The sequence below is a fragment of the Columba livia genome, chromosome 2, assembly GCF_036013475.1.
Source record: "Columba livia isolate bColLiv1 breed racing homer chromosome 2, bColLiv1.pat.W.v2, whole genome shotgun sequence".
NCBI lineage: Eukaryota > Metazoa > Chordata > Aves > Columbiformes > Columbidae > Columba > Columba livia.
The window spans coordinates 1,152,857-1,168,559 of record NC_088603.1 but is presented as its reverse complement, the minus strand read 5'-3'; the positions used below and the strand labels follow the sequence as shown (position 1 = coordinate 1,168,559).

At 49.6% G+C, this 15,703-nt stretch overlaps 1 protein-coding gene across 6 annotated transcripts in view; it reads left to right on the top strand.

Moving 5' to 3' along the window:
• Positions 1-4,314: 4,314 nt before the first annotated feature.
• DHX30 (DExH-box helicase 30) overlaps positions 4,315-15,703 on the top strand; it is a 35,425-nt gene continuing 24,036 nt past the window's right edge. The window contains exons 1-2 of one of the 6 annotated variants that reach the window (XM_065054903.1): positions 4,315-4,429; positions 9,630-9,681. In XM_065054903.1, coding sequence (XP_064910975.1) covers positions 9,651-9,681 — 31 coding nt within the window. In that variant the 5' untranslated portion in view covers positions 4,315-4,429; positions 9,630-9,650. Of the gene's footprint in view, positions 4,434-4,990; positions 5,289-9,629; positions 9,682-13,348; positions 13,577-13,702; positions 13,940-15,703 lie in introns of those variants that run through there. The other 5 variants (XM_065054904.1, XM_065054901.1, XM_065054900.1 and 2 more) reach the window with 5 other exon arrangements.

The window sequence follows — 15,703 nt, the reverse complement described above, 5'->3', positions numbered from 1 at the left end:
CAGTTATAGGAGCACCTCAGCCAGTGGTTAATCCAACTAATGAAGAGTCAGCGTTCAGACCGCTCCCCGAGGGCCCTGCGGCAGGTCTGGGCATGAGGGACAGAGCTTCGTGCAGTGGGGAGGACCCGGGTCTCCACAGCAGGTAGCTGGGAAACGGCCGTCTTTCCAGAATTCTCAATATAGATCAATGAGAAGAGCAGGTGCAGCGGAAAAACTCAACTCACTGAAGCAAAATAAAAATCTAAGGCCTTTTACCTCAGCGGATCTTGGATTGAGTCTGGGAATTGGTGGTGGTTGCATTGGAAGTTGAGTCAGCAGCCGCGACCAAAGGCAGCGTCTCAGGAATATATCACTATTCTCTTCTAGCCAACACCTTCCTGAATTATCCTGTTATAGTTTCTTGTGGAAACAACCCCATGATGTGGAACAGCAATGGAGCAGAGTTGACATGACAGGACTGGGAGAGGAGTGTGTTCTGTAGAGAATTAACACCTGCAGAGCACAGGGAGCTGTGCAGGCACAGGGAGCACCAGGAGGAATTGGGGCTGAGGCGATGCTGCCCCATGGGCTCGGCAGGTGGGATGGTTTACGTTATTTCAAGAAGGATCGGTAATACTTTTATTTGAAGCTTTTTTGAAAAGGCTCTCCAAGTTAGCTGTTGTATGCTGTAGCGTTTTATTAGAGGTTTGTGGCAGCTTGATTTGATGTAGGAGATTGAGAGCATAGTTTCTAAAAATGTTGTTTGATATCTGATTTATTTTTTTCTGAAGCAAAAAACCAAAAGCAACATTTAAGAACATAATGTTCACAGCTGTCTCATTTGCCCATGCAAAACCTTTTCCCGAAAGTTTGCCTTACGGTACGGCTGCAGCCAAAGAGAAGGTGTCATTACTGCCAATTTAATTTAGAAGAAAATTGTATCCATTTTAACAAATATTAGACCACAAAAAGGTGCCTGAGACGAGGCAAAAAATGGACAAAAGAAGAAAAAGAGCATCTAAGAAGGTAAAGAGGCGGTGGTTTTTTCCAAGATCCTTAATGAGCCATCCCACTTCCAACAAATTAATATTTTTCTATTTCTAATACTAATGTTGAATTTGGAACAGTTTGTAAAGTTACTTCATACAGTGAGATACCACTGGGTGTTTTAACTGTTTCGTCTTGGGGGCTGGGGTGAAATCCACACTTTTCTTCTTGACCAGTGCAGAACTCAACCCGTGTCACTTTGGTACTATCCCAGAATTAGCCACATCCTGCATGTCATTAGAGCCAGGAAGAGATGCTAGAAATGAAAGCATGGAGTTTTGTATAAAGAAAAGACACGATGTGTTATCTGCTGACAATCCAGTCTAACAGCTTCCATTAGAGCCACTTTCTGTATTTCTTTAGCAGTTGACTGTACAATCTTCTTTCACTTCTTGGACTTAATTTAAAAAGCAATTTCTCGGTTTGCTCCAGTATCTACTTTCCTGACATTTAACTGGTTGTCCAGATTACCGGCAGCTTTCAACCTCCTCCTTCACTGCAGAGGGGGTCGGGAAATGATCTTGTTGTTGCGGTGATTTCAACTGGTGTTACGAGGCCAGACTGATTTGCCTTTTTTGGGTTTGTGATTATTTTTTTTACCCGACTTCCTGCTCCTAGTGTCTTTAAAATACTTTAAAAATTGTTCTTAACAACTTTAGTGTTTTGTTCATCAAATTCCCTGTCGGAAGTTGCATTTTTGTTATACATTGCTTGTTAGCCTATGTGCATTGGCTTCAGAAGAATCCAGTTATGAAATGATTCAAAACTGGTATTTAGACTGGTTTACTTGCTTCTCTGCCTCTTCTTCGGGTAGTTACACTCTCTTTCTCAACAGTTTGCTTTCTGAAAGTCATCCTTAAGTTAAATTAAAGGATTTTAGATTTGACTTTTCCTAAGCTACAGCAATTTGTGACTGTTTAGTAACAACGATGAGCTCAAAAATTGTATTAATGACAACTGAGCTCCAATGACGAGTGACTTTCCAAGCAACTTCTCACAGTAACTTTTCAAGTTACTCACAGCATTTCCAAAAACTGTATTAATCTTTTAATAGAGAAAAAGCCTAAGAAAGCTTGAACTAAAATGGAATTACTTTCCTCTCTGCCACCGTATTTTTCAATATCCTCCAGGTATTGTGAGATAAACAGTCTGAGCGCTCCTGACAATAAGCTGCTATAAAATGACATTAATAACGTATTAAGTCCTCTGTCTTTAGGACTGTAACGGGAACAAATACAAAGCCGAATATGACCCCTCGCAGAACGGTATGAGCAAGCGCACGGGATAGCCTAACATAAGTGGATTGTAAAGGTGTTAGTCTAAAAAGGTCCTAAAAAGAATGTCAGGTACTCATTTAATTCCTTGAATGAGAGCTACAATGTCGGGGTTGTAATACAAGACAGTAAATGAAAATCAAATTTAAAAGGATGTTCTACCAGAATTACAATTGCACTCACTGGAAACTGAACAGAACGGTTCTGGGGGAAAAAATACATAGGAGCGGTTTTCAGACTCAAAAACCAGAATCTTATTTTTTGTGTGTTGTTTTGTGTCTTGTTTTTTATGTGTATTTTTTAATACAATATTTTCATGATTTGTTAGGAACTTCATTTGAGAAAGAGATATGAACCTGTTATGTCCAATGAATGGGGCGATGTCTTTTTTTTCCCAAAACAACACTGTCCCTCAGGTGGTGCTGAGCCCTTGGCACCTTTTCTGATAACTTTGAGACCCACGGTTTCAAGTAAACCCATTTATGAATTGCAGAGATACTGAGTTCAGTTGGGGTACCAGAGGGCAATAGACAGGAGGCTGTTTTTGGGTAGTTCTGCAGGACTTGTTTGTTTGTTCCAACCAGATATAGATTATTAGATAAAGCTTGGGAACGAAAAAAAAAGAGAAAAAAAGTCAAAGTATTGTCCCTGGTTTTATCTTCATTTTAGAGTTACAAGGAGTGACAAAATGTATTTAGATCTCATCTAAAATCAGCCTGTGCAGGATCTCTTAGGTTACTTGGAAAAGAGACTACAAAGTAATACCAGTGAAAACATTGTAATCAGCAGGAAGCAAGTCGAGAACTAAAATTAAATGTTCACGCTTTAGACGGCTTGACATGTTCTCTCCGAAGTCATTGTATTCAAGCGATTTTCCAGTCTAAGGCCCCAGAAATTAATTACTTGTTACTGAAGACATGATGTGGGCTTTTTAGGGGAAGCTGTTGAAATAGCCTGAGCGACCCCCCCTTATCTTAACACTTTCTTTTATTGTCCTTGTTCTTATCTGTGAACTGCAGGGGGATGAAGATGGCCCGTTAACCTTTCAGCCTTTGGAGTCACAGAAATAACCAGATGTCTTGCTCCATCTTCTGAATAAAGGTGCAGTAGCCCGAGGTCCCTACACATCTGTACAGATGCAAATTTTCCATATTCTTGGCCACATCCTCCCACCCCACACGCAAATTCCGGCTTGACACACTCATACCCTTAGATAACATCCTTTCCATCAGGTTTTGGTACAACTGACACGAAGAAGCCGTGGCATGCAGGCCACAGTAAGAAATGGAGAAATTTGGCAAACTTAATCATCCTGGGCATCTCAATGCTTCTTGGTGTAAAAGGCTTTTAAGTAGCAAGAATGTTTCCAAATGTCATTTCAATCTCACCGAAGCAAAGCTTTTATTGGGATTAGTACTCTGATGGGTTTATTTTATAAATGGGTGGATGACGTGAAAAATCAGAGTGAAGAGAAAAGGCCAGAAGAATGAGTGAAGAACTCTGCGTGCAAATAAGCTGTTAGGTAGTAATTTAGTGTTGAATTTAGTGTTTAGTGTTGAATTACCACGCAGAACTGAAGACTTCAGCTTTTGCTGTAGTTGAGTTCACCTTTCCCCACGCTTGCCTTGCTGTACAAATTCACGTTGCAGCGAATCAGCAGGAACACGATGGCAAATCAGCACACCCTACAACCGCTTTTCCCTCACAAATTAAGGCACCCTTATCACACGTACGCTGCTAACCATTAACGAGCTCACCCTCGCACCCACGCAACTGCAGCGTTTTGTAGAAAGCAGAGACACGTTTTGGCTCAGAGGACCTGAGTGAACAAGCCCTCGCACACTCCTGTACAGGCAGCCACAAGCGAGGAAACGCTGTGAGAATTTCACACTGTTTCACGTGTTGCCACTTAGGGCAGCATCTGGAACAGCACACGAGCGTTTAATTAGGTGATTATTACAAACCACGCAGGGGACAAACGCTGCTTCTCTTTGCTACCGTTAGGATTACTCCAGTGAGAAGCAGCGATGAGCCTCATGCCGCACCGGAGGAGGAACTAATCCAGTGCCAGTCCATAGTAAACCTGCTCCAGGACACGGGCGCCTGTGCTGCAGATACTGCTCCAACCAGTAAGTGAGTATTTAAGATCAGCAGTTAAGTTTCTACCTATAGATACATACAGCAAGTTAAATATTGTCATTATGCCGCTGGCTGCTTAGTAAGTTATCTATTAACGATGCACGTGGCGTTCCCTGAACCAGGCAACACTACGCACAGAACAGCAGCGATTCTGAGCCTGCTTGGGGGGTTTTCCTGCCGTCCCCCCCGCCCCGAAGACTGAGCCTGAGCTTCAGCCCAGCCCAGGTTTAGCGCTTAAGGGCACCGCGGCCCCGGGCCCTTCCCGCAGCCGGTAAACGCGGCCCCGTTCCGGGGCAGCCCTGCCCTGCGGGCCCGGCCAAGCCTTGGGCCCCGGGGCCACAATCGGCCGCGCCTCTCCCCGCCCGGCCACCGCAGCCGGTGTCCCGCTGGGGAGGGCGAAGCTCACCCGGGGCGGCCCGGCCCCGCCGCCGCACGGACGCCCGGGGCGCCCCGCAACCCCCGGGACGCCGAGCAGAGGGCGGCCCGCAGCCAGGCCCCAGCCGCTTGCCTCAGGGCTGCGCACCGCGCTGAGGCGGCACAAAGGGCGGAGGCCGGGCCCGCCGGGCCGGTACCGCCGCGGTGCCGGTACCGCCAGGGCCGCAGCGCCCCCGCAGGCCGCGCGCGCCCATTGGCGCCAGCCGTTGCCATGGCGACAGGCCGTGCCCCGCGCCCACGCGCAGCCTCGCGCCGCCGGGGAGCGCGGAGCCAATGGAAGGTTTCGCATCCGGGGAACGGGGAGGAAGAGTCGGCGGCGGCCGCGGGCGGCGGCCCGGAAGCGGATCGCGGGGGCTCCTGGGAGTTGTAGTCCGAGCGGCGGCGGACCGGCGCCAGAGAGTTGGTTGTGAGGAGGTCGGTGTCGGGGAGCGGGACCGGCGCCGCTCCGCCCGGGGGGGACCGGGCCGCGCGGGGCGTGGCGGGACCGCGGCCCGGAACCCGCGGTCGAGACCCGGAGAGGGTCGCGGCCTGAGGAAGGGCGGCGGGAGGAAGGGGAAGGAGGGAGAGGATGGCTGCGAGCCGGAGCCGGGCGGGCGGCGGCGGGAGGACCAGCGGGGCCGCGCCGCGCGGGGATGAGGCGATGGGCCGGGGGGCGGCGGCGGCGGGCGGTGCGGAGCCCCGGGGCTGCGGGGGCGCGGCGGCCAAGCCCGGGCGCGGTGCCCGCCCAGGGGGGCGGGAGCCTCGGCCTGAGGGAGCCCCGGCCCGCGGGAAGGGGCCGTGCGGGGGCCTGGGCCTGTGCGGCCGGGTGGGCCGGGTGGGGCTGCCCGCGGATGGGGTACCGGGCGGGCGCGGGGCCGCTGCCCACCGCTGCCCAGGGAGCGCCGCCGGCGGGGGCGTGGGGCCGGCCGGCTCCCGGGCGCCGCTCCCCTCGGGGCTGGGAGAGGCGGGCTGGAGCGGGGGCAGAGCCCCGCTTCGGGAACCGGCACGGGGCGACCGGAGACGGCCTGGGGAGCCGGGCTCTGCTCCGCTGTTCTGTTGTGTGCCGTGGCGAAGCCTCCACTGCTGCTCCAGAGCTGCTCCACTGCTGCTCCAGCATGGCTCACAGCTCTTGTAGTTTTTTCTCTCCCTTACCTTTCCATAACTTACTCTGTTGTCACTAGTGGCACCAATTTTTGCCCCGTGGTCATTGGACCTGTCATTCTGGGTTGCACATTTAGTCCACAACTCCTGATCTCATGCACTGGGTACCCAAGAGCATCCGATGCCCCATCCCGCCCCCAGTGCTGAATTGTCCCCACTTCGAGCTTGTCAGAGTTCAGCAGTGGGAATCCTGTAGAATTAGGATTGGTAAAGAAAGGTTTCTTGCACAGATCCACTGCTCCTTTGGCCCAAATACCAGAAGGTTGAACTGTTCCGCCTTGCAGGGACCCAAGTGTAGGTGATCCTTGAGAATGAATGACATGTAAGACGGCACAATTTCTCCTTTGTTCTCATGACAAAGCACGTGGGGCTATACCTCTTCACACACTGCCAGAATATCACAGTAGACAATCATCAGAAATGTGGTGATGTTCACTGCATCTTGGGGATGCAGTTTCTCCTCAGACGTGTGTGGCTATTTTCAGATGGATCAAGGAAGCCCAACATTCCTGGGCCTTTGGGGTTTTACCTGTTTCCCGTGGCACATCCACTGGTTTCACTCTTTGCCCTTGCAGTGCGGCCATTGAGTCTATTGCAAACAAACTTTTGGTGTCTCTTTTCCCACCTGGGATGCTGGTACTTTGCCAAGAGTGAGGCAGTGGGTGCTCTGCAGGCTGACGGCATCGTCGTGCACGGTTCATTCTCATCCCAAATGTGCCATTGCCTTGTCTGAAAGAATCCTGTGTCATCGTATTGCACTTCTTTGTAAACCTAGTGTCCTGAGAGGCTCCTCATCAGAGCCCATCCAAGTATACTTTGAATCTTCCGGTGTGTTCCCCTTTCAATGATGTTGTTGTGGTTTAACCCAAGCTGGTGATACAACCATGACAGCCACTCACTCACCCCCAATAGGGGAGAGAATCAAAAGGGAAGGGAGAAACTTGGATTGAGATAAATGCAGTTTAATAAAATAACAAAATACCAATGCACTACTAGTAAATATATGTATAAAATAGAAATAAAAATACTCAAGGCACTTCCTCATGAACATGCTGAGTAGCCAGTCCTGGTCCCAACAGCTGATCCCAGAGAGAGGAAAAAGAGGCAGAAGGCCCAGAAGTCTCTGCAAAACAGCAAAAGCTGAACTAAACATCCCAAACAGAACTGCCCCAGGGGTGCCCCAGAGAGAGAGTGGAAGAGCCCCGAAACCAGAGGGCCCCAACTTCTTAAATACGAAGCCTGATGCCAATGGGCTGGAACACTCTTACTGATCAGTCTGGGTGTCACTCCAGCTCTGTCCATCCATCCCCTTCCTCGCTGCCTCACACCTGTGGGCAGAGCTCAGAGTGTCCTTGGCAATTAAAAACGTTAACCCTGTGCTGGGCTGTGATCTCTTGTTCTCAAACTAAGTCCAAATAATGAGCATGCGAGCTATGGAAAAGAAAGGTTTCTAACTGCATGAAGAAAATTAACCCATTTTCAGTCAAACCAGCACAGATGTTCCCGTGTCCCCTTCATTCCTGTGAATGGTGAAGCAGCTGCCATAGTTGGACGCTTTTTGGTTTTTTTGGTATCAGGGTCTTCAGCAGCCAAGCCCTGTGATTTCCACCAGGCTGCTGGCTGTGCCAAAACTGCTTCCCAGTTCGGGATCCTCTGTGTTCAGATCCACCAGATCTGGTCCTGAGTAATCGAGTGATGGTGCTGCAGGAGCTGATCTCTTGATGACCTGTGCCTTAAACCCCAGCTTAGCTATCCAAGCTCTTCGCTCTCGGCTTTGACCATGTTTCTACTGGATGCTTGAGCCTGAAGTGCTCGGATTCCTCCATGTCATTTGAAAGGGATCCCTTATCAGTGGGATTCTGTCCATGGACTCATCGGAATTGTTCCATCTCTCTCTGCTTTTATTCTCTTTCCTGTCCCATCCCCGCTTCCACCCAGTCAGGTGGGTTTTAGCCGTGGAGCTGTTACCGGTTGCACTGGAAGAGTCTCCATCTCAACTGGGGATCTACAGGCACGATTATAAGTAATAACTTTGTTAAAGTCTTGCTTGTCAGTAGGGATCTCGGTTGTTAATCTTGCAAGCTCATCCATGTAGGGGTTTTTTTTTATATGGTTTGGTTTGGTTTTGGTGTTGAGCAGAAAAGACCATTTTCTTCGACTTTGTCTTGGATTCATTTTTGGAAGTGCCCTTCTGCCCGCCCCAGTGTAGGTGAGGTGTTCTTTGTCCTCCGCTGGTTTGTGCTCGGCTGGCACACCATGCGGTTCGTGTGCCCCAGACCAACTTCCCCGCGTTGTCTGGAACACACAGCAAACACACAGCTTCCGCGTTTTTGTCGTGCTTAAAAATTTGGGAAGAAGATGCAGCCGATACCTCTGTGACTCGGATTTAAGGACACATGGCACCATTCCCTGCCATCCTCCTGGGTGTCTCTCTCCAATGACTTCAGAGCGTTCAAGGACTTATGTTGGAGTAATACCGAACTCATAGAATTTATCAGAGATACTCTTGGTTTTAAGATGCTTATACCTCGACTTGCATGATCCCCACGTGAAGGGGGCGCAGAACTGCTGGCTGGGCCGCTCTCCGTTTGCATTCTCCGCGCTTCAACGCTTCAGCCTTAACAACCCTGCTCAACCTCCACAGAAGAGTTTTCTGACATTATTCAGTGCACCGAGGATGTTTTCCTTTGCCAATCTTGATAATTACTCCAGCACGTGTGGTTTTTCATTTTAAACAAGTCAAATAGCCGTGTTTTTATTTATTTAGTCATCGAAGAAGACAAAGTGTCGACTTGTCAGCAGCAGCGGGGTGGTTTTTCTGTGCCCGTGGGGGGGCGAGTTGCTGAACAAGGTGTCGTGTCCACAGAGTTCTGCTCTCCGAGTGGTGTTACTTGAGGCCCTGATGCTGAAGTAAACAGTAATTTTGTCATTAGTTTCACTGAAAGCAAAAATGGATCATTTGAAGGCATAATAATTGTAGGATGTTAATTGCGTGCGCAGGAACAGCCTGTAGGATGGATAGTTAACGTTGGCTTGGTGTAAATACAGACCCTCACCCATCTGGTCCAAGTTGCTTAGAAAATCATTATTCCTCTGTTATCAAGAATGCCTAAAATGTGTTTAATATTTGGTATGACAGATAAAGCACTCCAAAACAAAGCTGATTTTCCTACTTATTTGAGCAAAAGCTATTTTAATAAGAAATTAAAATAAAAATTTTAACATAATTTCAGCAAAGAACTTTATCGAAAGTATGGATCTCTTTCTTCTCATTTTTCTTTAAAAAGGGGAGTAAAGGCAGTGGTTTACCTACTTCTGTCATTCTGACTTTAAAAGGTTTTAAAAAATATCCCCGCATCAATATCATCAGGGAACCAAAACGCCTGGTTGAGCAGAGCCTTCCTCCCTTTGGCTGTTCAGCTGGCCGGTTGTGACACACACGATCCCGGTGGAACAGGCAGAGCAGGAGCACCAGGGTGGGCTTTGTTGAGGACACTGAGCTCTGGCTGGCACTAAGAGAGAAGGTTTGAGAAGGGCTCCTTAGGCACTTGCCACATCTCAAAGGAATACCAATTCTGACTGCCTGTTTCTCTTTGCTCCCTCTCGCTTTCCCAGGAATCGCCCCTTTCCGCTGGGATGGAGATGTTCTCACTGAATTCCCTCAAAGGTAAGGACCTGAGACAATCTTCTGTCCAACTCTTTATTTTTTAACTTGTTCAGAGGTTTAATACTATAGCAGAACGTAGAGGAAAATGTAAGAACCAGCACTGTGCTTCTCTGTGCCGGGTAAATGAGAGGTTTGTCCTACAAACGCCTTTCTCAGAGTTCAAGGCATTGGGGACAAGAAAGCGAGCTGAGGGGACTCCCCCTGAACTCGCAGTCGCTGTGTGACACAGAACGTGGATTTTTGCATTTCAGACACATTTTGCCTCTTTGAGGGGAGCCCAGTGTGTGTGAAACTTGTACTATTAAGTGTAAGCAAGGTGGTTGTAACCAATGCAAGCAACTCAATCCGCTCCTGGTTAGTGTAGCGCGGGAGTGAAGTGTTGCACCAAGCGTGGTTACACTAAGTAGGAGGGAGTTTTTCAGGGAAACAACAGAATTTGGAAGGGGAGGAGATGTCCTGTGTCATCCAATAGGTGACAATGTAGACTTGTTTGCTGATTAAAGGCTTTTTCTTTTTCCCTTTCATTTTTGCCGTCCTAAACATACCTGCATCCTTTTGTACCAATTCAGCATGTGCTTTCTCCTCAGTGTTTGCATATTTTAAATATCTGTCAACTGTTATAATGTCCTTTTTGTTTTTCATTTCATCACTTTGCCAACCTCCTTCTTTAGATCATGTTTTTTCTTAAGAAACTGGCTGGTTTTGTTTCTTTTGTTGTTCTTTTCCGAACTCCGTTACTTAGCCTTAAAATAAGGTGCATGGGATGGAATAGGACATTGTGGAGGTGACCAAGTGGTGACAGCTCGAGGCTCAGGATGTCACGCTGTGCCTTGGCCTGGGGAACAGCAGTGTCCCAGCCACTCTGGAACGCTGCCATGCCCCACAGTCACCCTACTGTGGGTTTCCTATTTCAGACAAAAATTCCCACAACATCTTATAGGTCCAGGGCATTAGCTATGTTCAAAATAATTTTAGTTGGGAAGCAAAACCCTTCCCGTCTATCAGATAGTGTGACCTGGGCTGGAGTCTGCGAGAGAGGAGGAGCTTTTCTGGTGAGGGCTAGTGGTTTGTCGTGGGTTTGGGACTCTGCGTGCTGGAAAAGGGAGTTATTAACATAACGGGGCTTGTTAACGAGCTGCTGCCTCTGCAGACCTTGGCTGGAGCAGGTGAATTAACCACAGCTCGGCCAAGTGACCCTGAGCTGGCGAAGCCCAGGAAAATGGCTTTAAGTGATTCCTTGTGTGCTGTTCAACACTTATCTGCAAAATAAAGACATTTGGATGGAGTATGTGGTCTCTGTGACTTCTGGAATTTTTCAATAAATGGAGTCTGAACCATTTTTCCTCTGCTCGTGAGATAGTTGTGTGTGATTTCCACTGACAAACCACTAGCCCCACTCCGCTCTGACTCGCCCCAGCACAGTCCGTCAGCAGCTTCTCCCAGGTTTCTCCTTCCCTCTCACTCTGCGTTTCCAACACTTTCCCAGACACATACGTTATGTTTTCTTTTGTTTGTTTTGCCTTTAATCATCGTGGTTTTCATCTCCTGCAGCCTCTCGTTACCTTCTGCGTTTCTTCATTGACGTTCACAACTTGAAACAGCTCAGTGGCTGTGATTCTTATTTTTACTTCCCTTCACCGCTGCACAGTTTGTTACCTCATCTAGATCCTGGGAAAATGTGAAAGAAACCAGCAACTACATCAAGTCGAGTAGTTTCCCGGTAGCTACATCCTCCCAGAAGGGTGTATTAATGTTTATATGCTATTCCCAGCCATCATTTTCCTCATCTTTCTTGAAGCTTTTGTTTCCAAACCAACTGAAGTTTATCTCTGACAGTAAGAGTTGGTGCAACGTGCTATCAAAAGATTTACATAGCATTAATTTCCTTAAATTGAGTGACTTGTCTAGCAAGACTTTTCCTTTTCAGTGGACCAATGCTCTTAAAATTGATAATCTAAGCCCTTATAATTAGAGTGCTAGAATAACTTTCATGTCTTTACACACAAAAAAGGCCTTTTTTGTCTCTTCTAGTGCTGCTTCAAGATCTTGTTTGTTTGTTGTAGTAAAAACCAACTACACAGACAAATGGGGTGATTTGTGGAGGTTCCGAAGAGCGCGGGTGTTGGAAAAGACAGATCTGGTGTAGTGAGATTTTTGGTTTGGGAGTTCATGTGCGCTCGTCCAAAGTTATTTTTTATACAGGGTTTTATCCAACAACTTTCCATTTCTTGAACCTCTTCTTGGGGCACACAGGCTTTGTAAAGCTGAAGCGCGTAATTACGTTCATTAAGCCTTTAGTGGCTTATTGAAGATTTCTCTTTCTGATGTAAAACCAGCCAAACCAACCCACCCAACGGCTGCAAAAACAAACAAAAATCCCTTTTTTTAATCATGATGTTTAAAGAATGTTTCACATACATTTTTAGTTTACACACAAAATATTCACTGAATAGAATAAAAAAACTATACCCTGGTTTAAAGAAACACGAGTTAATGGGAGTCCCAGGTGTGCGGTGCAGCCAGAGAGAATAAAATGTGTATATATTAATGCTTAGAAAAATAATCCCGACTTAAATGCTGCAGTGTTTGAGTTTCACACAGCACATTGAGAAGTTCGTGCCTTGGACACAAAATCACTCGCATAGAACCAAATAACAGGGGAGTCGACTTCAAATAGGGAGAAATGTCTAAGGAGGGAAAGTGGGACCTACCGGACTTGGAGTTTTTTAGTGTTTGTCTCAAATATTAGTAAACAGCAGGACTTTATTTTCAGTGACAGACGCTTCACGTGGATTAGCTGGTCTGCAGGCGTGTGAGGGTGTGAAACCAGAAACCCAAACCCACCTTTGGGTTCCAGAGCAGCTGCTGAATCCTTCTCACAGCCACTTGTAGTAGGAAAATCAGCTTGTTTTGCCTGTAAACGAGCAAGAAATGTGTGCGGGAGTGAAACCCGGGGCAGCCAGAGGCTGCTGAAAGTACAGTAAATATTGCATCTGTGTTTTTTTTCTTCTAATTAGAGCAGGTTAGTAACGATTCTAAAATAAACCCCATATTTGGAGGACTGGCCCATGTACGGTGCTTGCAGTATGGACCGTGTTTGCAGTGTCATCGCCAGGTTGCTCAGATCTTGGAGCAAATGACTCATCTCTTTGTCTAACGTTTCTTTGAGTGTGACTGAAGATGTCCTATTTTTCGGGGGGTTTTGTGACACCTACAAAACACAAAGCCCTCCGAAACCACCTGTGTCCGTGTCATCAGTCTGCGAGCACACGCTCCGACTTGCTGTGTTGTTTCTATGTGCTGCACACATCAGGAGGATAAATAGCTCCAGGCAGGGCTGGTAGAGCTCGATGACGCGAGTTGATTTTTGTAAAAGGCGAAGAAAATGTCTTTGTGCTGGTTTAAAACCTCACGGCGCGAGTCCTCTGGCCGTGACCTCCTGCCACGCTCTGCCTCCGCGTGTTGTGGCGGGGACACCAAAACAGGTTGGTTTTCTGTTCCTTTCCCCGCCCTGGGCTTTGTCCGCGCAGTGCCGGTGGCGGGAGGGGACGCGGTCACCCGTGGGCCCCGCATCCCGGCCCCCGCTCAGCGCCGCGGGACACCCCGCCCGCGCCGGGTCCTCCGCGCCGCCGGGGGGCGCTGCGGCGCGGCCGGTGCTTGCCCTGCCCGCCGCCGGCTGCGAGCACCTTGAAGATGGCGGCGCTGGGGCTGCTGCTGCAGGCGGCGGCGGCTTGCGGCTCGGCCGGGCCGCTGCGCCTCTGCCGCTGTTACCGGGCAGCGCCGGGGGCGCGCGAGTTCTGCACCCGGGTACCGGCGCCTCAGAGCCCCGAGGAGGCCAGGCAGGAGGAGGAGCAGCCGCCGGGCGCTGAGGATGAGGACGCCGCCATGGTGAAGGGTGAGGCGGCGGGGGGGGAAGGAAGGAGGAGGAACCGGCGGCGCCCCCGGTGTGCGCGGTCCCGGCTGGCGGGGAAGCCGCGTCGCGTCGGCCCCGCACGCAGCGGAAGGGAGGAGCGAGTCTCGGCTGCCCGGGGCTGGGAGGAGGGAGCGTGCGCTCGTCCCGCCCCCCGTGCCTGCAGCCGGGCCCCCCGGCCTCCTCTCGCTGCGGGCGGCTGGGCCAGGCCGAGCGGGCCGGGCCGGGCCATCGCGGGCCGGAGTCCCGCCCCGGGGAACGGGCTCCTCGCCGGGATGCGCGGTAAGGGAGAGGAGCCGGCGAGCTGCGGCGGGGTCTGCACACACGGCTGCGCCGCCGCCGCCGCAGGTAACGGGCCGCTGGCTGCGGGGGTCGGAGCGGGGAGAGCTGCGGGAGCCGCCGCCGGGCAGCGGGGGCCGAGGCCTTTGTGGCAGCCCCAGGGGCGCGGGGCTCTTTGTTGGCGGGGGCTTCTCCGGAGAAGGGGTGCGGAGCCCTTCGGCTCAAGGTCGCCGCTTTGAAGCCGGGGCCGAGGCGGCTCTGGCTAGAAGTCCTTTGCCACTTCTGATCACCCACCGTGGCTTGACGCGGGAGAAAAATCATAAATGGCTCTTTGGCTGGAAACCCTGATGGGCTGAGCACGCCCATCGGGCATCCGCCAGGAAAAGCTCTGGACCGTGGCCGTGCAGCAGGTTCCGTTAGGTCGGAGCAGGTTGCGGGCCCTTGGGAGCGGCGCTTCGTCCGCATCCCTGTACAAAGGGCTTTGCTCTGGCCTTCCACCGGGTGGTCCTGCTGATGGAACGCTAACCGGGGTGCGGGCAGCTCTCATTAACGTGAATCCTGATGTTCGCACCGCCTGGCCGGGGATGGTGTCTCTGTCTAAAGCCTGGAATACGTATTTTCACTGTTGGATGGCAGCCCCCAGCAGATGGTCTGTGAGGGGTGCGGGGCTCACGTGTGTGAAGGGTAAACGCTTTCCTGCTGTTCGGACGGAACTGTGACTTTTGTATAAGAACGTTTGAAAGCGTGTTTTGATGTCGTGTTTTGACAATTGGTTTTCGTTCGATTGTGGAGGGTGAAGAACACTTTCAGTTGAGACAGATACGAGTAGTTTTGTGCTGGAGGTTACAGTTTCCAGGCTGTGACTTGAACTGCTGCATTTTTCCTTTTAAAAATCACTGGTTTAGTTAGTTTTATTTCTTAGGCTGTAATCTTCCACTTCGGAAATTTGGATTATTTTTACATAAAACCAACTTCTTTCTTCCCCCATCTTTCTTCTTACCCTCCAGCACTTTGTTTTTAATTATTCTTTTCTCTCTGTGGTTTCTGATTTCTTTGGGTCTTGGTCCCGCTTTCCTTTCAGAAGCCTTGCTGGGCCATATCTTGTAGTTCAGTCAGATGGTCTGGAATTGTTACCTTCAAGCTGTTCAACAGAGCAAATGAAATCTTAATTCCACAGTAAATGCTGAACCACCCCAAATTATTGTTTAATGAGCTGGTTCAGGTGTTGCCTGAGAAAAGTAATAAACCATTTTCTTTTTCCCTTCCCTCTTTTGTATTTCATTCCTCAGCATTTTCTGTAATGTGTGTTCAGAGAGTCCTTGGGTACTTTTGTCTTTGGGCTTCAGTTCGCTCATCCTTCCCGTTTGTCCGGTGCACTGACCACGGGGACTGTTCTGGAGAGTCTGGCCACATTGGAGGATTCATTTCAGATGAGCAAATAGAAAGTCCTGGGCGTCTCTCAGTCTGCCCCACGTGTACAGCAGTTACTTGAACACACAGAGATCATGAAAAATATTTTAAAAAACTATTTATGAGGGCAAGTTCTAAGCCTTCAACTTGTAAATTGATGCCTTGTTAGCTATCCTCATTTGACTGCTATTGTTGCTAGCCTTGGATACAAACATGGAAAAATCAGCCCTGATCTGAGGCCAGCTTACAGGACGCCAGCGTTACACTGGTGTTAACATCTAAGGCTTTGCTTTGTTGGCCTAAACGGTGGGATTTTGGAGCGGAACGTGTGAAGCAGCGAGCTCCTCCACCTGCGCAGTCAGATCTGTGGCTCTTCTCGCTTGTTAACGAGATGTGCGTGGTCTTGCCCTCCGCCTTCTCCAA